The 24371-nt window shown below is 46.6% G+C and overlaps 6 protein-coding genes across 8 annotated transcripts; 3 read left to right on the forward strand and 3 right to left on the reverse strand.

Moving 5' to 3' along the window:
• Positions 1–545: 545 nt before the first annotated feature.
• fbxo11b (F-box protein 11b) lies at positions 546–6920 on the forward strand. 2 transcript variants are annotated; one of them, XM_088359705.1, is made up of 21 exons: positions 546–905; positions 1863–2026; positions 2095–2155; positions 2270–2414; positions 2493–2622; positions 2685–2768; positions 2846–2978; positions 3042–3148; positions 3274–3385; positions 3464–3570; positions 3636–3773; positions 3843–4060; positions 4152–4332; positions 4412–4534; positions 4667–4752; positions 4847–5067; positions 5133–5243; positions 5316–5423; positions 5486–5594; positions 5660–5758; positions 5835–6920. In XM_088359705.1, exons 1-21 carry the CDS (start codon positions 818–820, stop codon positions 5962–5964), a joined length of 2655 nt encoding a protein of 884 aa, XP_088215831.1. In that variant the 5' UTR covers positions 546–817; the 3' UTR covers positions 5965–6920. The 2 variants fall into 2 exon arrangements, with proteins under 2 accessions (XP_088215831.1, XP_088215830.1); XM_088359704.1 differs by having other exon boundaries at positions 547–905; positions 2095–2176.
• A 264-nt stretch (positions 6921–7184) lies between these two features.
• msh2 (mutS homolog 2 (E. coli)) lies at positions 7185–13031 on the reverse strand. Its single transcript, XM_088359703.1, has 16 exons — positions 12790–13031; positions 12539–12687; positions 12065–12334; positions 11776–11922; positions 11429–11578; positions 11221–11354; positions 10934–11133; positions 10590–10699; positions 10198–10321; positions 9968–10118; positions 9809–9906; positions 9222–9467; positions 8935–9139; positions 8620–8867; positions 7838–8004; positions 7185–7554 (listed from the first exon to the last, which is right to left on the reverse strand). The coding sequence occupies exons 1-16, from the start codon at positions 12995–12997 to the stop codon at positions 7381–7383; spliced, it is 2781 nt and encodes a 926-aa protein (XP_088215829.1). The 5' UTR covers positions 12998–13031; the 3' UTR covers positions 7185–7380.
• A 1779-nt stretch (positions 13032–14810) lies between these two features.
• On the forward strand, positions 14811–16928 carry gch2 (GTP cyclohydrolase 2). Its single transcript, XM_088359731.1, has 6 exons — positions 14811–15333; positions 15742–15851; positions 15945–16000; positions 16081–16112; positions 16222–16306; positions 16376–16928. The coding sequence occupies exons 1-6, from the start codon at positions 15018–15020 to the stop codon at positions 16500–16502; spliced, it is 726 nt and encodes a 241-aa protein (XP_088215857.1). The 5' UTR covers positions 14811–15017; the 3' UTR covers positions 16503–16928.
• Positions 16929–16941: 13 nt separating this feature from the next.
• On the reverse strand, positions 16942–18856 carry cript (cysteine-rich PDZ-binding protein). Its single transcript, XM_088359736.1, has 5 exons — positions 18690–18856; positions 18458–18523; positions 17796–17850; positions 17624–17727; positions 16942–17246 (listed from the first exon to the last, which is right to left on the reverse strand). The coding sequence occupies exons 1-5, from the start codon at positions 18703–18705 to the stop codon at positions 17182–17184; spliced, it is 306 nt and encodes a 101-aa protein (XP_088215862.1). The 5' UTR covers positions 18706–18856; the 3' UTR covers positions 16942–17181.
• A 395-nt stretch (positions 18857–19251) lies between these two features.
• On the forward strand, positions 19252–22398 carry pigf (phosphatidylinositol glycan anchor biosynthesis, class F). Of its 2 annotated transcripts, XM_088359734.1 has the most exons (6): positions 19252–19602; positions 19717–19808; positions 19906–20022; positions 20257–20365; positions 20459–20603; positions 21906–22398. In XM_088359734.1, exons 1-5 carry the CDS (start codon positions 19375–19377, stop codon positions 20570–20572), a joined length of 660 nt encoding a protein of 219 aa, XP_088215860.1. In that variant the 5' UTR covers positions 19252–19374; the 3' UTR covers positions 20573–20603; positions 21906–22398. The 2 variants fall into 2 exon arrangements, with proteins under 2 accessions (XP_088215860.1, XP_088215859.1); XM_088359733.1 differs by lacking the exon at positions 21906–22398 and having other exon boundaries at positions 19253–19602; positions 20459–20737.
• Positions 22399–22502: 104 nt separating this feature from the next.
• On the reverse strand, positions 22503–24096 carry cox7a2l (cytochrome c oxidase subunit 7A2 like). The gene is made up of 3 exons (XM_088359735.1): positions 23929–24096; positions 23112–23246; positions 22503–22895 (listed from the first exon to the last, which is right to left on the reverse strand). Exons 1-3 carry the CDS (start codon positions 23995–23997, stop codon positions 22758–22760), a joined length of 342 nt encoding a protein of 113 aa, XP_088215861.1. The 5' UTR covers positions 23998–24096; the 3' UTR covers positions 22503–22757.
• Positions 24097–24371: the final 275 nt, after the last annotated feature.

Consider the following 24371-nt stretch of genomic DNA (forward strand, 5'->3'; position numbering starts at 1 on the left):
AAATTAAAGGAAATTTCTAATGTAACAGTTGATATAAAATTTTAATATTTATGACACTGATCGATATTTGTCTCAATGACATTTTTCCGACGTATTTTGTACGTACCTATTAATTGGTGACGTCACGACTGTGTTTCGCGTTTTCCTTTTGGACGAATCAATATTTTGTAATGCAGCAATAAATCCACTGTACATTTGTTTTTATTTAAAAAGTCTTTTGATAAATAAAAAAACATCACAAGAAGCTACCGGAAATTAAATAATCGATTTAGAGTCAGCACTGTGACGCAGTATGCTATTTGATGAAGATGAATGCTATACGATACGTCATTCGTCTATTTAGACGAAAAAGGTGTATTTTTACTGTATGGTTGTTTAAAAATAAAGTATGAATGTATGTATTGTACTATTTGTCAAGCGCCGGCTGGTTGCGTCTAAAGCTAAAATAAATGCTCGAAAAAGCCTCTGTTAGGCGTCACTCGATTGGTCGGTGAATATGAAAGCTCTGCAATGATTGGCCAGAGGGACATGGCTCTTCTTTTTTTCTCGCGATTGTTTCCCGTGTGAGTTAATGGCTCCTCCTGCAACAGACAGAGACGGAGCTGGCTCTAGCGGCGTTACGGGGGGAGGCAGGAACACGGCGGAGAAAAACGGCCAATTGCAACCCAAATAGCAGCGGGATCTCTGTCGCAGTTGTCTCGCTGTAACCGGAGAGAGGCTGCCCGGGCGCTAGTGCAGGGCTGAGGGTTAAATTTAGACGCGCGTCGGCTCAGCTCGAGGACAGCTCTGTGTTTTTAACCAGCGACCAACTCCCCAGATGAACTCCGTCAGAGCCACCAACCGGAGACCCAGGCGAGTGTCGAGGCCGCGCCCGGTGCAGCCCGAGCGGAACAACGGGGACAGAGGTAAGCCAAGGGCCTTAAAAGCCGCGTCAAGCAGGACGCAGCCCACTCCCTCGTCCCCTCTGACGCGGGCACGGCGCTAGCGCCCGATCGCCTCCCGGTCTGTGCAGGAAAGACCGTGGCTTGGCTGTGTGTAGCCCAGGCCAGGCCGCGCTTTGTTTGGCTTGACTGTAGCGCGGCTAGGCTACCAGCTAGCGGAAGGTTGGGGGGGTTGTCTCCGCTTAACGTAATGCGTATGGAGCTAGACGGCCGACGAGATCGGCCCTCTTAACTCGGCCCGTGCTGAGGGGAGAAAGAGGGCTGTCCTTTCGGGAACACCCTTGCCACGGTTTTTTGCCCCCTTTGCTGTCTCTCTCGCCGCATTCCCAGCTGTCACGAACGATTCCGAGGGTGTAAATCTGCAGCGTCCCGCAGCACTGCCATCTTTGGGGTGGAACAAAAACATGAAGCGGCCGTCATCGGGGCGACGACGATCGGCTAACACTGCGCCAAAACCGTCGCACGGACACTGATGTATGCGCCTCTGCTGCCGTGTCCATTTTGTAGGGCGGTTTGAAGACTTTCTGGCCCCTTTTGCTTGCCTCCTTCCCCGTTCTGCGTACTAGCCGCCGCCGCTGCTGCTAGCTGCATTTGTTTACACCGCGGATTTGCCTGCTACGCACTTGGCTTTTGGAGGCTTTAGCCCGGCGTTCTATCGGCCCCCTTTTCGTTGGCCTGCAGCACAATCACGCCGTGCAAAATGAACGTGTGCGTTCTTGATCACCATGACAGTATTCTCAATCACAAGCAACCTTTGTCTGCATTACATGAGCCACTGTCAGCCAGCTCCACCACGCTTAAATGCACGTTCTGTCCCCGATCAAACACTGCAGTTCATGTTCAGCCCTGCCCCTTTTGCCCCCCCCCCCCCCCCCCCCCCTCCATCTATGTGCGTTATAACCACATTGATGATGTGTGCAGATGAGGAGGCTCCTGCAGCAGCCGCAGCAGAGATGGCTATTGAGGAGTCTGGTCCGGGAGCTCAGAATAGTCCCTACCAACTCAGACGCAAGACGCTGCTCCCCAAGAGGAGCGCCGCAGCCTCCGCCGCTGCCTCCTCCTGCCCCAGCAAGGGCCTGATGGAGGTTTGGTCTTTTTCGTCGCAGCGTATGCCTTTCTGTGTGGTGAGCTGGAGCGTGTGCTTCTTCTGCAGGGAGCATCCACGTCCTCCACAGAGGCCTTCGGCCATCGGGCCAAGCGGGCACGCGTGTCGGGTAAGAGCCACGACTTGCCAGGTTTGTTTTTTTTCCATTCAGTCTTATTTCATTTGCGACATGGCTGTCGTTTTCCCCTCGCCCTCCTGACATGTCGCTGTGCTCCTTTTTCAGCAGCGCCAGCGGAACAATATCTGCAGCAGAAGCTCCCTGACGAGGTGGTCCTAAAGATTTTCTCCTATTTGCTGGAGCAAGACCTATGCCGGGCGGCGTGCGTCTGCAAGCGCTTCAGCCAGCTCGCCAACGACCCCATACTCTGGTCAGCAGATACCCCGGAGGGTTCGCCTTATTGGTTTAATTCGGGAGGCTGATGTATTCCTATTTTTACTTCTCCCAGGAAGCGTCTTTACATGGAGGTGTTTGAGTACACCCGTCCCATGATGCACCCCGAGTCAGGGCGCTTCTACCAGGTCAGCCCCGAGGAGCACGAACACCCCAACCCCTGGAAGGAGAGCTTCCAACAATTGGTAAGCACCGTAGAACAAGCGCAGCTGGCGAACGTCACTGAGATGTTACCGTTATGTTTCAGTACAAAGGTGCCCACGTCAAGCCGGGCTTCGCCGAGCACTTCTACAGCAACCCGGGCAGGTACAAGGGCAGGGAGAACATGCTGGTGAGTCCAGCGTGAACTGTGGTTTTTAGCTAGCATCCCAATACTTTTGACTGAAAAGTTTTTTTTTTTCCTTTCAGTACTACGACACCATCGAGGATGCGCTGGGCGGGGTGCAGGAAGCCCACTTTGAGGGCCTCATTTTTGTCCACTCGGGCATCTACACGGACGAGTGGATCTACATCGAGTCTCCCATTACTATGATTGGCGCAGGTACGCACTTTTCTCACGTCCCGACAGGCACGTTGACATTAACCTTGCCCTCGTCGCCCTCAGCGCCCGGTAAAGTGGCGGACAAGGTGGTGATAGAGAACACCAGAGATTCGACGTTTGTCTTTATGGAGGGCTCGGAGGACGCGTACGTCGGCTACATGACCATAAAGGTTAGCGAGAGTGACAAATGATTTGTCGTAGTAGCAATAAAAAAATATTTGACTATTTAGTTATAAAAAAAAAATAAAAAACTCTTCATGAAAGGACTAAAGGACTTTTCTTTCTCCCTTCTCAGTTCAACCCCGACGACAAGTCGGCGCAGCACCACAACGCGCATCACTGTCTGGAGATCACAGTCAACTGCAGTCCCAACATCGACCACTGCATCATCCGCTCCACGTGCACAGGTACGCGGCGACGTGACGCTACGTCCTTCTGCGCTCTGTTCGCAAAACACTCCCTGATCGTCCGATCTCGCCTTTCAGTGGGTTCGGCCGTGTGCGTGAGCGGCCAGGGAGCGTGCCCGACCATCAAGCACTGTAACATCAGCGACTGCGAAAACGTGGGCTTGTACATCACGGATCACGCGCAGGTAAGCGCACCTTAGCTAGCCGAGGCGAAAGAAAAGTGCTAACGAGGACGTACGCGCCGTTTCAGGGCATTTATGAAGACAACGAGATTAGCAACAACGCACTGGCGGGCATTTGGGTGAAGAACCACGGCAACCCCATCATCAGACGCAACCACATCCACCACGGGAGAGACGTGGGCGTCTTCACGTTCGATCACGGCATGGTAAATACGTTTTGCAGTCGCTCGGATGGCCCTTGTCTTTTTTGTCATTTCATGGTTGTGCGCTTCCAGGGCTACTTCGAGAATTGCAACATTCACCGGAACCGCATCGCCGGCTTCGAGGTGAAGGCGTACGCCAACCCCACGGTGGTGCGCTGCGAGATCCACCACGGCCAGACGGGCGGAATCTACGTGCACGAGAAGGGACGGGGACAGTTTATCGAGAACAAGATCTACGCTAACAACTTTGCCGGCGTGTGGATCACATCCAACAGTGACCCCACGATACGGTAAGGGGTTCTTTTGGAGGCTCGCAAGTTTTTGAGCGGCCCGAATTGATTAATGGATTTGAAAAATGCGATGTTTTTGTCGCCAACGCAGAGGCAACGCCATCTTTAATGGCAACCAGGGAGGCGTGTACATATTTGGCGACGGGCGGGGTTTGATAGAGAGCAACGACATCTACGGCAACGCCCTGGCGGGAATCCAAATCCGCACCAATAGCTGCCCCATCGTGCGCCACAACAAGATCCACGACGGCCAGCACGGCGGCATCTACGTGGTAAGCGTTTTTTTTTCCCACCCTGCTTTTAATTCTTAGTTTGACGTAAGGCTAAATAAACACTGTGATCGACCGGCAGCACGAAAAGGGCCAAGGGGTGATCGAGGAGAACGAGGTGTACAGCAACACGCTGGCCGGCGTCTGGGTGACCACGGGGAGCACCCCCGTCTTGCGCAAGAACCGCATCCACAGCGGCAAACAGGTCCCACAAACAGCACACTGGCAAACAAAAAATGGTTTTGGTCAGAGTGCAATAACACAATGTCCCCACTTGGTGGTGCTGTTACATTGTGCTTTAGGAAAGGGTTTCCAATTGTTGTTTGGCATGTCATAGGTGGGCGTGTATTTCTATGACAACGGCCATGGCGTGCTAGAGGACAACGACATCTACAATCACATGTACTCCGGTGTCCAAATAAGGTAACTTGTAGATGATCAATAGGAGCTGCATGCATAAAAAAAAAAAAGCTACGTATGTAAACATGACTTAATGTGATTTGCTTGCTCTTGCCAGGACGGGCAGCAACCCAAAGATCCGGCGCAACAAGATCTGGGGCGGACAAAATGGCGGCATTTTGGTCTACAACTCAGGTCTGGGCTTCATCGAGGACAACGAGATCTTCGATAACGCCATGGCGGGCGTGTGGATCAAGACGGACAGCAACCCCACGCTGAGGCGCAACAAGATACACGACGGCAGAGACGGCGGCATTTGCATCTTCAACGGAGGGAGAGGTACGGTCGCAACACCGCACGACACGTGCGTTCGCGCCGCAAACACTTTTGTCGCGTGCGCGCAGGTCTGCTGGAGGAGAACGACATCTTCCGCAACGCTCAGGCGGGCGTTCTGATCAGCACAAACAGTCACCCCATCCTACGCAAGAACCGCATCTTTGACGGCTTTGCCGCAGGTCACAATCACAAAGGGCTGAAAGTGAGCAGTTGCAAATGTGTCCCGCTCAAACCGGCCGTCCTCCCTCCAGGTATCGAGATCACCAACCACGCCACCGCCACCCTAGAGGGCAACCAGATCTTCAACAATCGATTCGGGGGTCTTTTTCTGGCGTCGGGCGTCAACGTCACCATGAAAGGTACAAAACTCTGTCAAAAGGTCCAGTTTCCCGTAAAAAAAACTCGTGATTGTTGTGATCAGACAATAAGATCAACAACAACCAGGACGCCATCGAGAAAGCGGTGAGCCGAGGACAGTGCCTGTACAAGATCTCCAGCTACACCAGCTACCCCATGCACGACTTCTACAGGTGAGGAGAGCACCTTTGGTCTCGTCTATCCCTAGCGCACTTGACAACGGCGTCTTGTCACGCAGGTGTCACACTTGCAACACGACAGACAGGAACGCCATCTGCGTCAACTGCATCAAGAAATGCCACCAAGGACACGACGTGGAGTTTATACGGCACGATAGGTGAGGCCACGTGATTTTTTTTTTTTTTTTTTTGAGCTTGACTTGCACTACATTTTTGTAACCCTCCCCGTTCCAGGTTTTTCTGCGATTGCGGCGCGGGCACGTTGTCCAACCCGTGCACGCTGGCGGGCGAGCCCACGCACGACACGGACACTCTGTACGATTCTGCGCCGCCTATCGAGTCCAACACGCTGCAGCATAATTGAACAAGAGCGACGGGACTGGCGGCATGATATCGCGCACACATACACGCAGAATTGCCCCCCCCACCTACCCACCCCCTCCCCTTGCACCCGACCCCATAGAGACGCTAAGATGTACGGTGCAGAAGGTGAGGAAGTGCAGGCAAAGCTCCACTAGGGGGAGGCAGAGGAAAGACTGAAGAGATTCCTCCGTGTGTATGTGATTTTTGTGTGGTGTGGAGCACTTCTGCTTTTTTTTAAGAAAAGGAAAAAAGGAATGGGGGAAAAAAAAAAAGACATTATGATCAGTGGATTTTAATTCAATGCTTTATCATGTAGTTTTGTATTTCCAAGCAAAAAGCTGACTGTATTTGAATGTCTTTTATTTTATTATATATTATAATTATTATTTCTTTGGTTAGCGTCCTGTCCCGTCTCATCCCTGTCTAAGCGGCTGCAGACGCTCCCTGGCGAGCCAGTGCGCAAGTTCTTTCTGTGAAAGAGAATCTGGTTTAAACACTAAAGAACCCTCTCTGTGTTTGGGCTTGATTGACAGGTGGGGCCACTCCGCCCACTCTTGTACAAATGTGTCTAACGTGTGTGTGCGTGTGTACAGTTTGATGCAGTCAGTGTTTTGTGGAGAGGGTTCCAATAGGATGTGTCGGAGCTCTTTTTTTTTTTTTTAAACTGGACCCCCATGAGTTGATCTGCAGCCCCCACCCTTCCTCCTTGAATCGCCCCCCCAAGTGTATCGTGGTGACTGTGGCTCCTCATGCAGCCTGAATCGTATGCATGTACCATAACATCTAGACTTAATATATTGTGAAGTATTCAATAACCATTATGTAGATGCTAGTTGGATTTTTTTTTTTTTTAAAAAGGGGGGGTATACTTTTTTCCTTCTTTCTTTGGAAGGTAAAACAAAAAAGAGAAACGGGAAACTGGCCATTTCTAAGAAAATAAAACTTTATTAGAACTGAGGAGTCTTTTCTTTGTTATATGTAGGTTTTCCGGAATTCCTTCTGCTGTCCTGTTCTTAATACTGACTTAAAGGATCCACACTGGTTTATTTAAAGGCTACTTTTTTTTTTTTTAGACTAAAACTTAACAGCATTTCTTTGTCTAGTTGAGCCCGCGGCAAAAGATTTGTTAAATTCCTAACGCTTCAAGTGGCAAAATGTCACCAATGTCACAGCTAAAATTGGATTTAAATGCATCAAAATGATTTTAAAGTGTAAGTCAGATGACCTTGCGGTAACAAAGCTTTATTGACAAAACTGTACAACATACTGTAGAAACGAAGATTACCCAAGGGGAGGGGGGGGGGTGAAAAATAGCTTTTTTTTTTTCTATTTATTTATATTGTTGCACGTTAGAGGAAAATTCAAAAAGGTGGATCTAGTTTTTGTGCAGGTGACTCCAAGCGCGTGTTAAAGACGATCAAGACGTGACGGGAAGCGAGCGCGCCAGAAGCTCGGCGACGTACGAGTTGTTTTTGGCGAGCAGCGCCTCCTTCATGCGGCTCAAGGCCGCCCTCACCTCTTCCTCCGTCATGGCGTCGGCGGGAAGAGACTTGGCTTCCTCAAGGAAGTCTCGGACCAAGTCTTCTCCTACCTGACGGGAGAAGACGGACGACGGACGTGAGGCGTCGTTTTGTGCCTGCGTCGCCACGACAACAAAGTCGTTTTGCGGGGGAATCGCCAGAGATGGAATCGTATGGGCCGCAAAATTTTGATGAATGAGGTTGTATTTTTTGACAGAATATTTCTTATTTTTATCATTTTCATTACAACTATTTTTCTAAAAAATATGCACAGCTTGTGGCATTTAGGGGTTCACACTAATTATGTTTACCTGGTGTCTGAAGGGTTTCGTTTTTTTCCTCAAAATCGCTTACCTGTTTGTCGCTGCGCCGTCTCTTGGCCTCGGGCTCGTCCCCCGTCGCAGACGCCGACTCCTGAAACTCCTCCAGCTCCTTTGCCTTCTCCTTCGCCATGGCGACCACCAATGGCGGGAAACAAGCCAACTCAGCCACGTGGATCCCAAAACTTTGGTCGCATACACCTGGAAGTGCACGCACACAAACACTTAGTTGGGGGAAAATAGACAACATTAAATCAAAAACTATGAACGACTTGCCTTTGTTGCCTTTTTTTTTTTTTTCTAGTCAGAGCTGAGCGTCAAACTATTCAGGTTTAACAAAGAAAAACTGAAGGCAGTTGCAATGCAACTTTGAATTCTTAAAGGCCGCGGCTGACCCTTTCAGCCAGCCTACCACGTTGTGTAAGCAGTGAACCGCATGTGGTGCATCGATTTGCTGAAGGGGCCCATGCGAACAATAGAGCACTGTGATAAGCGCTTGGTTCCGTTCGATCATGCACGGCTCAGTCAAGTGTGCGTGGAAATCGAGACAATCTCACCGCAAGGAAATTAACAGTAACAATCTGGAACAGGAAATAAAACAAAACATTCCTGCGTTCGTGGCTTTTTCTTCTCAGCCTTCTCTGCCCTGCTATCACTTGTGGACAGTTAAGATGAAAAATTAATCCAATTCAAATCGACTCAGTGTAGTAGAATGCAATTTTTAAATACCTAAGTCTCCCCCCCCCAAAAAGGGGAGGGGCTTCATTTCTGTCAGGTAAATAGATTTTCTTTTCCCCTCTTTTGTTGCCAACTGACCTGGCTTGACTCTGTAGAGCATGGTGAGCGTATTGTCGGATGTCAAGGCCGTGACGTGCAGGTTGTGCACGGCGGGCAGCTGCGCTGCCAGCGTCGTCAGCTCGTGGAAGTGCGTGGCGAATAAACAGAAGCAACCAATCTTGGCAGCGATGTGCTCGCTGATGGCCCAGGCCAGGCCGTAGCCGTCGTAGGTCGACGTGCCGCGGCCTAGCTCGTCCACGATGACCAGCGACTTCTCCGTGGCGGAGCTGCGGGGCAGACGTTTGATGTCAGGGTCGGGCACGAGGGGGCCGCTACGAGACGAGGAGGTCCTACCGCAAGATGGCCGCCGTCTCCAGCATCTCCGACAGGAAGGTGGACACTCCCTTCACCTGGCTGTCTCCTGCCCCGACCCGGGCCATGATGCTGTCAATCACGCTGAGCTCCGCCTCCTCGCATGGCACAAAGCAGCCGATTTGCGCCATCAAAGCGATAACGCCAACCTGACGAATGAACGTCGACTTTCCGCCCATATTTGGTCCTGCAAGAGTGTAAATGCCAAACCATTTTTTGGATCATGGATAATGACGTCACCAAACGAGCACTAATCTGCATCCGCTCACCGGTGACAATGTAGAAGCTCTTCTCCCCCTGCACGAAGGTGACGTCGTTGGGTATGAAGCAGGTGTCGGCGTCCGCCTCCATGCAGGGGTGGCGCGCCTGCCGCAGATGCAGGCGGCGGGGGCCGTCGGAAAGCAGGCGCGGCCGCACGTACGGACCGGGGGCTGACACCGACACCGTGGCAAAGCTGACCACCGCGTCCAGCAGCGCCACCACCTCACCCAGTGTCTGCAGAGGATCTGCGTAGCCTAGTTGGGGGAAGAAAAAAGAAGGCGAATCATAATTTGTATCGTGACATTTAATATACTTTAGAGCTGTTAACTGAATGATGTATGTATATAATAACTTCATAATATATGAAAGCCTATGGAAGTGAAGCTTTTTTTTTTTTTAATTGTAATTTTGTAAATTACATTCTATGACAACAAGATGTTGGTTCGAATTTAATGAATTATTTCCCTTATTCCTGGGAACCTATTTTTGCTTGAACAATAAAAATAAACTAGAAAAAAAAATAGACCTTCTTTTATCAAGTTCAAGAGACTGATGGCTCTTTGTAGCATGCGAGCACATGCTACTAATCACCTACCTGCGGCGATGTTGATGATCTCTTTGACAATAGCGTTTTGTGCTTCCTCATACTTCGCCCTGCTGCTCCCGTAGTCCTCGTTGAGCGCGCTCAGCTTGCTGAGGACGCACGTCGGGGTCAGCTAAGGTCGCGCACCCACACACACACAGACAAACGAACCTGTTGGTGAAGCGCACACCGTTCTTCTGCACATCCAGTGTGGTGAAATTCTTGTTGTTTCTCAGGCTTTTCTCCTCCTTGCAGGTGACGCGCAGGTAGAAGCCCAGCACGCCGCTGGAATCCAGCTTCACCGTCTTGCCGGCCTCCAAACCTGAAGAATTTTAAAGTGATTTGACTCCTCGGCAGGTGGCCACCACACACGCGGGTCAATCGCATTCCCGTGACCACACCTAACTCTCTGGCGGCGGCGTTGAGCACGGCCTGCATGCTCTTCTCCAAGGCGTCCATCTCCTCTCGCAGCTCACCCAAGACGGGATCAAACGAGGCTTTGATCAGGAACTCATGGTGTTCCACCTACAAGAGGGTTCAAACGATATCGTCACGAGGATTCGCGCTTTCGGCTCGGCTCTGTTTACATAAGAGCTATGCACCCCTGGCGACCCGAGAAGACGATTTGTTCGGACCGCGTTATGGCGAGGCCGAGTCAATCGTTCACGCAGTGATACACGCCATCTTTTCAATCAAAACAGATTTTCCGATTCAAACGGGTTTCAGTTCTGCTTCTAATCATTACCATCCACGCCTTGATTTAATTATTTTCAAAAGTGTGAGAAAGCGACACCTGGTTCATGTCCAGGGTGGACTCAATCATCTCTTGGTACTTGCTGAAGTCGGCCTGCAGGTCCCTGAGGGGGGAGATGAAGACCGCCTCAAGCAGGACCTGGTGATTTCCTAGGAAACAAACACCCATTCAGTCTGTAAGGGAGTGAACTATGAAAACATGACCTATTCATAACATACTCCCCCATCCCTTTACTATGTTTACCCTCAAGAAAACATAACAAATGATCATCATGGGACATTGAAAGATGCAAAAAAAAAAAAAAAAAAAAAAGCTTTGTATGATAGTGTCCTTGACGTGTATGTAGGACATACAAAAAAAGAGGCCAATCGAGAGTTTGGTACCCGAATGGCTGTCCAGGGCGGTGACGAGCGCGGGGATCTGCTCGACGGCTCGGTGCACACGGTAGCAGTCCTGCAAGGTGGCGTTCCGGCGATGGAATTTCTTGGCCAGCCGCTGGAGGTCGGGGAAGCGGCGCAGAAGGTCGCCCTGGCACGTCTGCCTCAGCTCTGAATCGCACACCAAACTTTCCACCAGGTCGAGCCTGCACGTCGGAAAAAATCATGTCGTGTCATTTTATGTCACCTGTGAAAGCTTGCCACCATTTTTTTTTGATGTGTCAGTATAATACCTCTCCTCAATTTTTGTTTTGTCAAGGAGCGGCTGCTTGATCCACTGGTGGACCAGCCGCTGGCCCTGAGGTGTGCGACACTTGTTCAACAGTCGGGCCAACGCGTGAGCCCCGCTGGTGTCGTCGGGTGCACTCTGCAAAAAGGCAAAAGTGTCATCAAGGAGCTAAAAAAAATAACACAATAATGTCAGCGAGTCTTTCATCCCACCTGGAAAAGGTTGAGCGCTCTGACAGCAGCATTATCCAGCCTCATGTACTGGCCCAGCTCCAATTCGGTCAAGCTGAAGGAGTTGAAGTTGGACTCGTCAGAGAGCAGGTCCAGGTAGCGCACCACCGCCGCCAAGCAGGCCACGGCCACCTGCCAGGGAAAGCGCTACAATCGGATCTGGTCTATTTTTATTTTTTTTAACACCACCAATCAAATCTGTATTACATTAATATTACATTTATTACACATGAGGTTACGTTACTTTATTTCAAGTTCACAAATTCCTGTCAATATAAATTGGATGTTTTAAGCGAAGGACACAACCGGGACACTTCTTCCGCTCTCACCTGTTTGTCGAGCTCCGGGAGGGTGTTGCTGGCTAGCGTCTCGCCCCGTTTGGCTCTCAGCAGCTTGTTGAGGTCCTGGACCAGGTCCCTGCTGCTGAACTCGGTCCGCTTTCTGTCTGAGACCAGCACACCACCGCGCTGCACCACCTGGAGCAACCCAAGCAAAGTATAACACACTGTAATTTTTTTGCTCTCTTTTCTTTCATTTATTTTTCCAAATGTCAACTCACACGTTTATTTTTTTTATCTTTCACTTTTAATGGGAAATGAAAGAGAAAGCGAGACAGACCTCACGCAGCTTGATGCCTTCCGCACTACGGTCCCCCTGAACGAGGAGACACTCTTTGGGTCCGACCTGTACGAGCAGCGATTCCAGATTGGAGAAGACCTCGTTGTCAGGGAACTCGCACACGCCCATGGTGCGTTGCGCCGCGTCCACGTAGCCTACGCCGACCACGCCAGAGGCAACACGCACGGCCACCACTCCCGTGCAGCCTTCCACGCCGTTTCCACTGCCGAATAGGATCTCCTCAAACTGGGTGAGGTTTCCTGGAGAGGCCTACAGGGAGCAGCACAGATCACAACAATATTTAATCATGCTAGAATATTATATTAGGTCTTGTTGGACTTGACAGGTGTATGATTAGACAGCAATAATGTATATAGAGGGAGATAATAATAATAATTTCATTCTGTGAGCAAAATTAAACTGTCAAGCAGACACATTCAAAGCTTTATCGTGTAAATTGTATAGAAGACAAACCTTAAAGTCAATTTTCCAGTCATGCTCCTTGCTGCTCTTGCTGTGGTTCCTATACACCTCGACTCGGTACTGCCTGAAAAGTAGCAGGTCCTTCGCAACAGCCTCAAAGTTGAGCTTGCTCAGAACCACACTCTCCAATTTACGACTGCCTGGCGAGCGACATATGTCAAAATTAAAAAATGTACGCAACCACGATAATGTATATTATATGGCTACCTGATGCTAAACTACGCCTAGCATAGCTAGCTTACCCGAGCCCAGGTGTTTGATAACGCCGTTCGTCTTGAAAACCTCTTTCGCGACGAATACGGCGTCTTTCCCGTGAACCGTATAGTAGTCGCTACGGTCGAATATGCGGAAAGTTGTGTCCGGTTTCTCCGGCATGGAGAAATAGAAGCTGAGGAAGGCGTGCTCGGACGCGCTGTCCATGGACAGGTTCTGCTTCGGCTGGACAGCCATGCTAGAATCTCCCGCCTCTGCACACGACTCCAGAAAGGAAGTGACGTATACGTTTTGGGAGGTTTTTTTTTTTTTTTTTTTTTTTTAACCTTCAATTCCATCTCGTGGGTAGACTAGATATTTTCTTTTAGGAACTAAATAATTTTTTGTTACTTTTTATCGTCCTGTCCAACAAGTCTTAAAAAATGACGTCACTTACATTTCCGGTTAGCAAAGGCCTTCAGGTGCACCAACTGCACAACATGTAAACAAACCATAAGATTAGCAAACTGGATTGGATGTGTCACAAATATCTGTATTGCACTTTTGCCTTTACTTAATGCAAGTTTTAATGGACAAGTAATCACTTAAATTGGCTGATTTGCAATGGAATCAAGTTCATTGTGACCGTCTACGTTTTGACATGCTCAGACCTTTCTTTTCTACGTCATAAATAGTTCTTAGAAAACTGACTTCCAATCGATTGCCTTTCCTCCCGTTTCACCTATGGAAAAAAAAACTTGTTTTCAAGCTAAGTCTAATCCCCACAACAAAAGAGTCCGTTGTGCAGGGGAGATCAAATAAAACGTGAAAAATCAACCTTGCGGCCATGACCAATGCTTCACTGCGGCCCTCATTCTCGAGACAGAGGCAAGAATGATTGCCTGTCCGATCCAGACGAGAAAATGAACGTATATTCATGAGAGTGTTGCGCACATGTGAATCTTTGTGTCATTGTGCATGTGTGGAAAATGCAATCGCTTCTTTCTTATCATTTTTCCTGGAAATATTGTGACGGCAAATGTCATGAGGCACACAACGTGTCAATCAAACATGTCCTCTGACGGACATTAAGAAATGTCATCGGTGATACGCTGAGTTTTGCGTGAAGGAGCATGTCATGTGTGCCATCGTACGTTTGATGACGAAAGATCAAATCACTTTGGGAAACATTTTTCAAAGAATCAGCAAAGACAAAGACACAGAGAGGATGCAGCGGCTTTTGAACGTCTGCTGTAGTGATTTGATGATTCCAATCGTTTCGTCATACGTTTCAATTTTCTGTGCCTATTCTAAATGTTTACAACCGTGGCTACACGGTAAGTGGATGAATTGAGTACACATGAAGAATAGTACGACTACTACCTAGTGTAAAGTCATAATGGGTGTTTAATATTTCAAACCTCTTGTGCAACTAAAAATAGTTAGCCCGCAAATTGACAAGGCCATTATTAAAAACTGCAAAGGTTAGCGTTACATAGCTGACAATAGACAACAAAAATGTGTCAGTAGCCCGATGGCTGCGTCATGAAGCCATCACATGAGCAAGGTTGATCGAATCTATAAATTTCTCCTTCGTAATCATCATTCTAATCTTCACCCTCCGGTTGTGTGACTACTGGCATAACTTTTGATCGAGGTCACCATTGAAGTCCTCATTGTAATTGCAGCGTAGTGTGCCAGTTTGTTTTAAGTTGGCAAGCCTCACAATCAACTTTTAAAAGGTGTAACATGCAGAAATGAAAATTGCCATTGAGAACAAATTCTCATTTCACGTGTTGTTGGTTGACACTAGTGTAGGGACTTTTGTTTTTTATATCTGTAAAATGTTCCGTAAATTATTTTTTCATATCATTATTATCTTTTACATATTTTACTTTGCATGTGATGCAAATTTGGTATTGTATCAAGTTTCTTGCCATTTTAATTGTGACGTAAAGCACTTTGCGTCGTTACATTTTGAATCAAATTTCAATTTGCACGTTTCCACGGGAAGTCATGCGCTTTTGGCGCGCGCGCGTGCGTGTGGCCCTTGTTTGTGCGCGCGCGAGTGCGCGTTACAGATCGATGACGATACAGCTTATGTCAAGTGATGGGGAAGGCAATGGGGGCGAATTGGGTAACGTGTCGGATGCAGTTTGGAGGAGGATGATGATGATGATGATGCGCCCTCGGTGGCTTTAAAAGGGAGAAGCTTCTGGACGTTAAAGCACAGCATTGGAACCACAACGCTCCATCATCATCCTCCTCCATTCTCATCATGAACGGTCACTGTAACGGTAACGCGAGCCACGTCGCCGCGGAGGACTTCCATTACAACAACGGCTTCTCCGAGGTGAGCGTCAAGAAGGCGGTGGTGGTGGCAGCATCGGCTCACCGCAAGCTCCACGAAGGCTCCCGCAAGGAGGAGGAGGAGGAGGAGGTCCAGGGCCGACTGCCTGTCCTGCAGGCCGCGTACAGCAGCATCCTGCGGGAGCTCGGCGAGGACGTCGACCGCCAGGGTCTGCTGCGCACGCCGCTGCGCGCCGCCAAAGCCATGCAATTCTTCACCAGGGGCTACCACCAGACCGTGGAAGGTGAGAACATCAATATTATGAAACTCTTTCAAATGCAACACGAATAACATCATTAAAATGAGTTACATGGCATTGCATTGTTGCACCATTTACATATCATTCTACTTTTAAGACCAACAATTTTGCATTATTTTCATGAGATTGGACTATTTCCAGTCCAAATGCAATCAAATTGCATCTTATATCATTTTTAGATCAATAATGTGGCTTTAGTATTAATCATAATCATTTAATTCAAGGGCTGGTAGAAGCTTTGAGGGAATTGTCATGTTATCGATTCCGAGCGGCTTCTGATAAAAGTGTAAACAATCAATTCTTGTCAACATCTGACATAGTGAACGATGGCTTCAACTGTACTGAATTGGGACTACAAAAATGTCACGTAACGCTATGTCGCTGCCTCGCCAGATGTGCTGAACGACGCCATATTCGATGAGGACCACGACGAGATGGTGATCGTGAAGGCTATCGATATGTTCTCCCTGTGTGAGCATCATCTGGTGCCCTTTTTCGGGAAAGTGAGTTCCCTCGGATTGCAGCGACAAGCAGAGTCTTGTCTTTAGTTCTGCTTAGGGAGTTGGCTGATTCTTTTCTGTCTTTCTCTGTGCAAGGTCCACATTGGGTATATTCCCAACAAGAAAGTGGTGGGCCTTAGCAAACTGGCGAGGTGATTTAAAAAAAAAAACACACTACAATCTGATAATCATTGACTGAATGTGATGAGTAAAAAAGTTCTTTTCTTTGCAGGATTGTGGAGATCTTCAGTCGAAGGCTTCAAGGTGAGACACCATGTTGTGCAAAGAAAAATGATTTGAATATAATCCCAGTAAAGTTAGATACAAAATAATTAGAAAAAAATATGTATAAATAATTCTTTTTTTTTCTTAGTTCAAGAGCGTCTCACCAAGCAGATTGCCATGGGATTATCGAACGCGCTGCAACCCAAAGGCGTGGCCGTGGTGATCGAGGCGTCGTAAGTATGAGCACGCGGACGTACGCACACGCGAACATCCCGTTTTACTGCCGACTGTTTTGCACGCAGGCACATGTGCATGGTGATGCGTGGCGTGCAGAAGATGAACAGCCGCACGGTGACCAGCTCCATGTTGGGGGTCTACCTGGAAGACCCCAAAGCCAGGGAGGAGTTCCTGTCCCTTACCCAGCATTGAGAAGATGGGAAGGCGGATTCATGAACAAAACAAAACCACCATACATCAAAGCTTGAAGAATTTTGTTACTGTGATTCCAAGTGCCTTTTTTCGCCATTGAAATATTTAATATTTCTAATCAATATGCAATTATTATTCACTGATATGTTTAATGTTCATTGTAACAAGTGCAATTATTGTGACTTTTCCTACCCTGATAGGAATTTCATCGCTGCTTGTGCAAAATGGTACTGTTAAAACCTTTTCTCACTTTAGTATTATTATGCAATTGCAATCTACGTCTTTGTAAAATACAGCTTTTGTAAGATATACACACTTATTTCTGTGTGGGGAGAAAGAAAGAAGAGGGCTGAGTGAGTGAGTTTTGCTTTTTTGCCATTTGTAGCATTTCTATTAATTATTATTTACCCAAATAAAAAGAATACAAATACTGCCAGAATGATGTTTGTGGTCATTTTTATTTACCTTCGTTCGACTAAAGGAGACACAGCAAAATATAAATCATATCCTATACACACAAAAAACAAAAAAATTAAAACCGAACGCAATGGGAATTACAGTTGAAAACTAAATGGCTGCATTGTGACCATCACACTGGAATTTGGAGTTGAAAGCGTCCAAGGGTGTCCTGAGGGAATCTTGTTGGGTTCAGGTGACCAACGTATGACATCCGGCAAGGTCACACTGACGTCTGCTTGTAGTTGGTGGTGTCGAGAACCTTTTTCCCACACATGGCACAGATTCCTGAGGACAACGACAATGAGCATGTGAGCCGGCCACACATACAAAAACCTCCCTCCAGGGTGTTGTTTTATGAAATATCTTTTATGGGATACAGTGGGCACAATGTGGCACTTGTTTGGAGTCATATATTATAGTGTACGCACACACAGCCTTAGTGAACGTGTGATCGCAGAATCAGTTAACAGCATGTTGCCTGCCATTTGGATCGCCACCATGATAAGGACAGGACCCAATTATTATGGTCATCCCTCAAATTGAGGGAATAAAGGAGAGATTGTGGTTCGAAAATGTCATTTCGAGCATTAAGACCAAAAGCCATTATTCTCCCATAGGCGAATAAAAACGTCCGTGAAAACCTGTGCAGAGCGGCGACTAACCTTTTTTGTAAGCGCAGCCTTGGCAGTAGTGCGAGCCCGACTGATGGACGGAGCTCTTGCAGATGCGACACGTGGCGAAGCCCGCCTTGCCGTACGGGTCAAACCTGAAACATAAGTATCTTGGCGTAAACAACCGTCCGTAAAGATATGAAATTGGTGACCTGATGCTCACCTGGCTTTCTTTGACGTCAGCAGCTTGTTTTCGTTACGCTTGCGGCCTCCGCTTTCTGGAACAAAAAAGGAAAATATTTTCATTTATAGCATAAATACACCAGTAATTGACACTCATCCACCTAAAATTGATTGTAATTACTGTAGATACCACAAGATTTTGGTTTTGAATGTCAGTCAGTTGTGTGTGGAGGGGGTACATACGTCATGAATCCGATTTTCATTCCAAGGCAATATTCCCCGGCATTCCATGTAACTCGAGAGCATCAGTGTGGAAAATGAAGTGATGTGTGTGTCATGTGCACGGAAGGAACATGATGCTTTTCTTTTAATTTGTTACCTATGACATATTTGAATTAGCATGCTGTGCCAACAGTGGAACAACGTCCATCCGGTTTTTCAGCATTTGATTAGTGAAGCGCATCCAACTTTTTTACACATTATATTCCTCATTTTAATATGAGACTTGGTGAGGGTTTTAAGGTCAAGTACAAAAGTTGAATGGATAGAACCTTCACTCTTAGGGAAGTCAAAAGCCTAAGGAATCATATACTTTTTTTCCACATAGAATTGTTAATATTTACGTTATGTCTCCAATTATAAAAAACAAGTATGCATATACATTTTACAACCTTTTCCCTGCCTGTGTAAACGTCCTCTTACCGATCGTATTCCGTGCTCCATCCTTCCAAGTGTCAGGGGTGATAACTCGACCAAGCTTCTTCTCGCCTAAGACAATATAAGTCACACGGGCTGAGATGTTTAATAGTGATTTTAGTACATAAACAAACACGATTTTAGCTAGCAGACATTTTAGCACAGGGTAGCGCGTCATTCGGGAAAACAAACATTTAGCTCACATATGAATACAGATGATCGTTTACGGTATACTTACACTTTTCACAGACCATATTGACCTTTTATATGTGACGATATTTGGTGTTTATGTGGTGAAAATAAAACACGAGCTCGCTAAAGGCCGAGACTTTACGGACGCTAGCTAGCTGCGAGTGGTGTTTGTAAACATCCGGTTATTGATGACGTAACACATCAAATCGTGCGAGATTTCGAAAAGTGATTGGTTGTCAGCAGTTCAAGTCTAAGTATAAAAGCAATTTATTTTTCGTAGTTTTTTTATTTAATCCAATAATTATTTATATTTAAAAATTAGAAACGTGCAATGTACTACCGGTTCTAGATGACATATAGTCGGTGATTTGTCAACGTCATAGAATTACGAAATATGATTGGCTGACAGGTTGGTATAGCCTTTTTTAATTTTGTCATCTTTTAGTAGTTTTTTCAATAATTATTTTCTTGAACATGAACTAAGATGTATTACTAATGTAGCATATAAATTTGACACAAAAAAGCCGTGAATATTAACTTCTGGTACTTGATGACGTCGACTCATCAGATTGGTCAAACGCTACGGTCATAACTGTGATTGGCTGACAGAAGTATGAGCAACCTCATATTTACGGAAGTGATGCACAGCAGTCGATGGACATTTCGCCACTACTCAGTCGTTCTTTATTCTCTCAATTAAGATCTTAATTAGACTATTTTTGTTGAGCGCCATGTGGGACCACGAAATTCGAGCCATGGTGAGCACCCACGCCATCATAGCCGCCTCAATCGTCGTAGCCACTGTTGTACCTGCGGCGCTCGTCCCAGAGTTCTCTATATACGGTACCCACCTGGTGTGGCTCTACTCGGTGTCCGGTGCCGTCGTCGCCGTCAGCGTCGCCATATTCTGGCTTCTCGGCATCTCGCCGCCGACCAGGAAGCATTCCTTGGGATACAAGGTTAGAGAACACTGTCCGGAGATTAAAGGGGTTTATTGTGGGCATGCGTGCTTGTCAGACAGTCAAAATACAGAAATGATAAAATAAGTAAATGATTTTCTTTTCTTTGTGCAGCTGTCCAGGTTGTTTCGTTCCTGTTTGTACTTCTTTCTGTCCTGCTTGTTCTTCCACACCGTGGTGGTTCTCTACGGAGCTCCCCTGATTGAGTGAGTAAAATAGATTTAATTCAACAAAACTTCGGTTAGAGTACTAAATATATATATAATATTAATTTATTGTGTGACACAAATATCCGCCTTCCAGCTCAGCTTTGGAGACCTTTTCTCTAGCGGTGCTGTTGTCCTCTCTCACCACGGTTCGGTGTCTTTGTGTGCTTGGACCAAACGTCCAAGCTTGGATCCGGGTCTTCAGTCGCCACGGGTAACGAGTTTTTGTAGTTAAGCCCTTTTTTTCATTCATTTTCGAGGCTTTATGTGGCCTGCAAAAAATCTAATTCTGTGAGCTTCAGCCTTTCCGCCACTAGATGGCGGCAGCACACTTCACAACATCTAGCCATTTTTTATTCATTTCATGAGGGATTTTTTTTCTCAAGTTGACCTAAGATACCACTTTATTTGGATCCTTGAGTTAAAAATATCTGCCTTTCCTTTGCAGAGCAATGTCTGTTTGGGACACTTGCCTCCAGATTATGGTAGCCATGACAGTGTTGGGTGCCTGGATGGGAGCCTTCCCAATACCTTTGGACTGGGACAAGCCTTGGCAGGTTAGCACATGGGGGACAATTAAATTATTTAAAACAATTAAAGATGACCTTAATATGATGATTTAATGACCTTACCTGCTAACTCATCATCAGGTTTGGCCGATATCCTGCAGCCTTGGCGCCATGTTGGGCTACCTGTCGGGCCTAGTGGTGGCGCCGATGTGGATTCATTACAACCGTAAGCAGCTAACCTACAAGTGCAAATGATGGACAAGCCCGATTTTTCCAGTCACAGCAGGTGCAGTCCTTTCCCTTTTTCCTGCTATTTATTTGAATTCCTGTCACACGGATGACGCCAATGTGCTATGAGCCACCTTGTTTTTGTAGTGTCATTTTTACATGAATTAAAAAAGCATTGCTTTAGTCTTTGAACCCTCTGATCTGCTGACTCACCACCTTTTAAAGACATTCAAAGTCGCAATGTAGAGAGGATGCCGACCCCAAGTAAAGTATTTTTGAATTGATTTTCTGCTCAAGAGTCATAAGGGAGCAGTCAATGCGGCACGTATTCTGCTATTTCGTAGTTCATGAAGGTGCCGTGATGAATGCTGTTCTTTTTTTAAAGCGCCATTAATCTCCCCCTCCCCTTTTTCCCGTGAGCCCCCATGTCAGCATTTCATTTTTAAGAATGTTCATTCCAAATTCTAACCCAGACTAGCAACGCTGTTTTAAAGGCCAAACGTTCTACATTGTAACCCTGACTTGAAGTCCTAATACGACTCATGGCATTTCGTGAGCTTATTTTTCCTTTCCACTTGGGTGCGCCTGTCCATTTTGCCCCATGTTTGAACTCTCATACGTGGAAAGGGAAGAAAATTCCAGATGCCCCTGCCAACATCTATCAGTCAATTTGACCATGCTTCAAATCTAATCTGACCACAAGCCATTTGATCCATCAGGTGTATTTTTCGGAGCGCGAGTACACGAGGGGGACATCACATCATAAAGGCGTTAGCGTTATGATTGATGGATTTGTGGACAGGCGGCTCCGCTGCCTCGTTGCATGCCGGAGAACGTTATTCATTCATTATGTTCCGGGGGCGAGTCGAGGTGATTTGTCATTTCTTAGTGTTGCAGCCGGCTGGAGTGCGTGGCCTTGAGTTTTCTGCAGACCTTATTTTTCTTCTTTTAATACCAAACGTGAGTCTGGTGAATTCAGTTTTACTTTGGATAGTTAAATTTAGTGGACATGAAAAGTCTCAAGAACCCAAGCGCAAAAAAATAAAGGAAGTCTGCCATTTTAGTTTGAATTAGACATTTTAGGATTAGTATGGTCATTTGTGGGCAGTCTTCAAAATTTGAAAATCCAGTGGAATATTGAGATACCAAAGATACAGCAAGTCTGCCACTTTATTCTGAAGCGGCCATTTCCAGATAATCAAAAGACAATATTCTTTGCATTAACTATCAAGAGGTACATTTGCCTAACACTGCATCCAAGAGAGCCTCGATCTTCTTGATTGTCCCTCTTGCATCATCACAGCCCACTCGAGCAGTCTTGTTTTGTGGTAACAATGGCTCCTTTTGTTATGCTCGCCAGGAGAGCTGCATGACAACATGTTTGCCGTGCGGTAACACGACACTCCAACTGTTAATGAAGCACGGCGAGTGCATGCAGGAAGCAAACATGGGAGAAGGGGGTGGAGGGGTGAGACGAGACAGCAGGGAGTGTGAGATGACATCGTTTTCAAATGGAGGATGGGCAAATGGGAAGTGTAACCTCGCTTGGCGTCTTCTGGCTCACTTCCTGCCCTGGTACGAAACATGCATTGATTCAACTTAACCTTTGTCCTGAGATCATGGCTGCTTACGTGTTGTCCGTAATAACTCCATTTCTGCTGGAACCAAAGCGGAGGAATAGACAAAGATGAATAAAAAAGTGACATTTGCATGACGTGAGGCGAGCAGGCCGTGTTTACAGAGGACTAAGCTGCTACAGCGGAGACCACCTGTTGTTCTAAAGCTGCGTCACATGACCTCGCCAGAAGATCAATACGAGCGCATCATGGCTGAGGGCCTGCTTTAAACTTGTCGATGAGAGCGAGAAGTAAAGCGATTATTTCGGCATCCTGTTCGACATGACAGGCTGCACAAAAAAACGTAAATGTGCCCAAATAGGAATGAACCGTATGACACATAAGGAAACAATCCCCTTAAAATTTATTCAATTGAATACCCTTTTTTGTACAAAAGAAAATGCGACATTGTTTTGTTTGTGCAAGATAAATTCTTATTTTTGACATTTCCAAGAGATGGGAAAATGGAGGCTCATTGTTTGGTTGACATGTCACAAGCGCCGTTTCCACCAAGTAGCAGACCACGCGGAACCGAGTCTCCGGATGAAATAGATGGCAAAAAAGTGTCAAGTGAAGATTAGGTTGGGTGGCGGGGGTCACTTTCTGGGCTGGGCGGCCATGTAGAGTGCCACCAGGCAATAGAGAGCGCCCCCTACGGTTAGGGCCATGGTGGTGCGGTACAGCAGCCGGTCGGGGACGCCGCGCTTCAGGTGAATGGGGATGCCATCCGATTTCTAAAACACAAAAAGAAAAAAACCCTAAAAGTTTCTTGCCTTGAATAAAAGATAGTCGCTGCAATTAGTAAAACATCAATACGCTAATTACTCTTGCGTTATTGATCGGGCCGTGCCGTTCCGTTCCTCCCGGTGGTGAGCTGGTGATTGATTGGCCAAGGCCAAATCGAAGGGAAAAGTGTACCGAAATGTGTTGCTTTTTGAAAAGAACATTACCTGGAATATTCTCTGAAGGTCGGGCACCTTGTTGGCCCCCAAGTATTCCACCACCGGTTTTGCTTCTGACACCACTTTGGTGGGTGAAGCAAAAATCAGGGATGATGATTCGGCTGGTGCTCCTGGCCTCAAACCCTGTATAATGAAAAAAAAAACAGTAAGCCACCGAAAATATCTATAAGGTAGCAATATGGAATTTAGGCCACATGATCCAAGCCAAGTGCTGGCATTTGTGTGCCTGAAATAACATCCCATGACCTGCCTGGCAAAGGTGATAATTACACCGTGCGAGAACGCCAAGATGAAGGTGCTAAGACGCAACAACTTCACAGCACGCAGACCTCCAGCTAACCTGTGGAAACGTGATTTACTATTTCCCACCTCAAGTTTGAGTGCTTACTTCTTGATAAGTGGAATTATTCGAACTACTGTGGAACATTCAATTTAGAAAATAGTCCAAATATATTCATTGCAAGAAACCACGCCCCGAAATACACGAGGATTTGGTTTACTGTAGTATCTGTAATAATAATAATAAGCCCATTTTGCATACACTGTAATTCCTCCTTGTTGGATTTACCATATGTTGCCTCGGGCTAAATTTTTCAATGCATCCTAAAGGGATCAAATATAAAGTTAATTGTGCTATTTCACCCAAATTCAACGCGTTTGAATTTCCTTTTAGTTAATACACAGGGTGGATGGAAGACGAAGTTGCATTTTACGCAAGCATGGAAGCAAGCGAGCACGGCGCCATGAAGGTCACCGCAACAGTGACCGTCCTTCTTTTGAGTTTTACACCAAGTTTAAATCTCACCTGGGGGGCGTAGGCCGTCGACGAAGACCCCGCCAGCTTCTGTGTTATGCCGCTGAATTTGTAGTACATTTTGATCGTGGGGGAAAATAACACTCGGACACACTGGTGACGACACAACCAGCCGGCGAAAGGGGCTTCCTGCTTCGGGCGTCGAGGGAAAATGACGTCATTGTCAGCTGACTCCGTCCTGCCTTTCTCATTGGAGGGCCGGCGAAAAATAAAAATATTGAAACAATTTAGGATTAGTTTTGATAGTTTAAAAATATTGATTCAATTTAGTATTGATTAGTATAGTCGGAAAAATATATAAATATATTGTGTAGTCATTCGCCTATTAATCGCCCAATGAAAATATATTTTTCCAAGTATATAATATGCATAAACCCATTAAATGCTATTATTACAATTACAGAACCCATTAGTACCATACAAAAATGTAATAA

This window comes from Syngnathus floridae, chromosome 18 (genome assembly GCF_059516105.1).
Source record: "Syngnathus floridae isolate MCC-2025c chromosome 18, RoL_Sflo_1.0, whole genome shotgun sequence".
In the NCBI taxonomy this organism is placed as follows: domain Eukaryota; kingdom Metazoa; phylum Chordata; class Actinopteri; order Syngnathiformes; family Syngnathidae; genus Syngnathus; species Syngnathus floridae.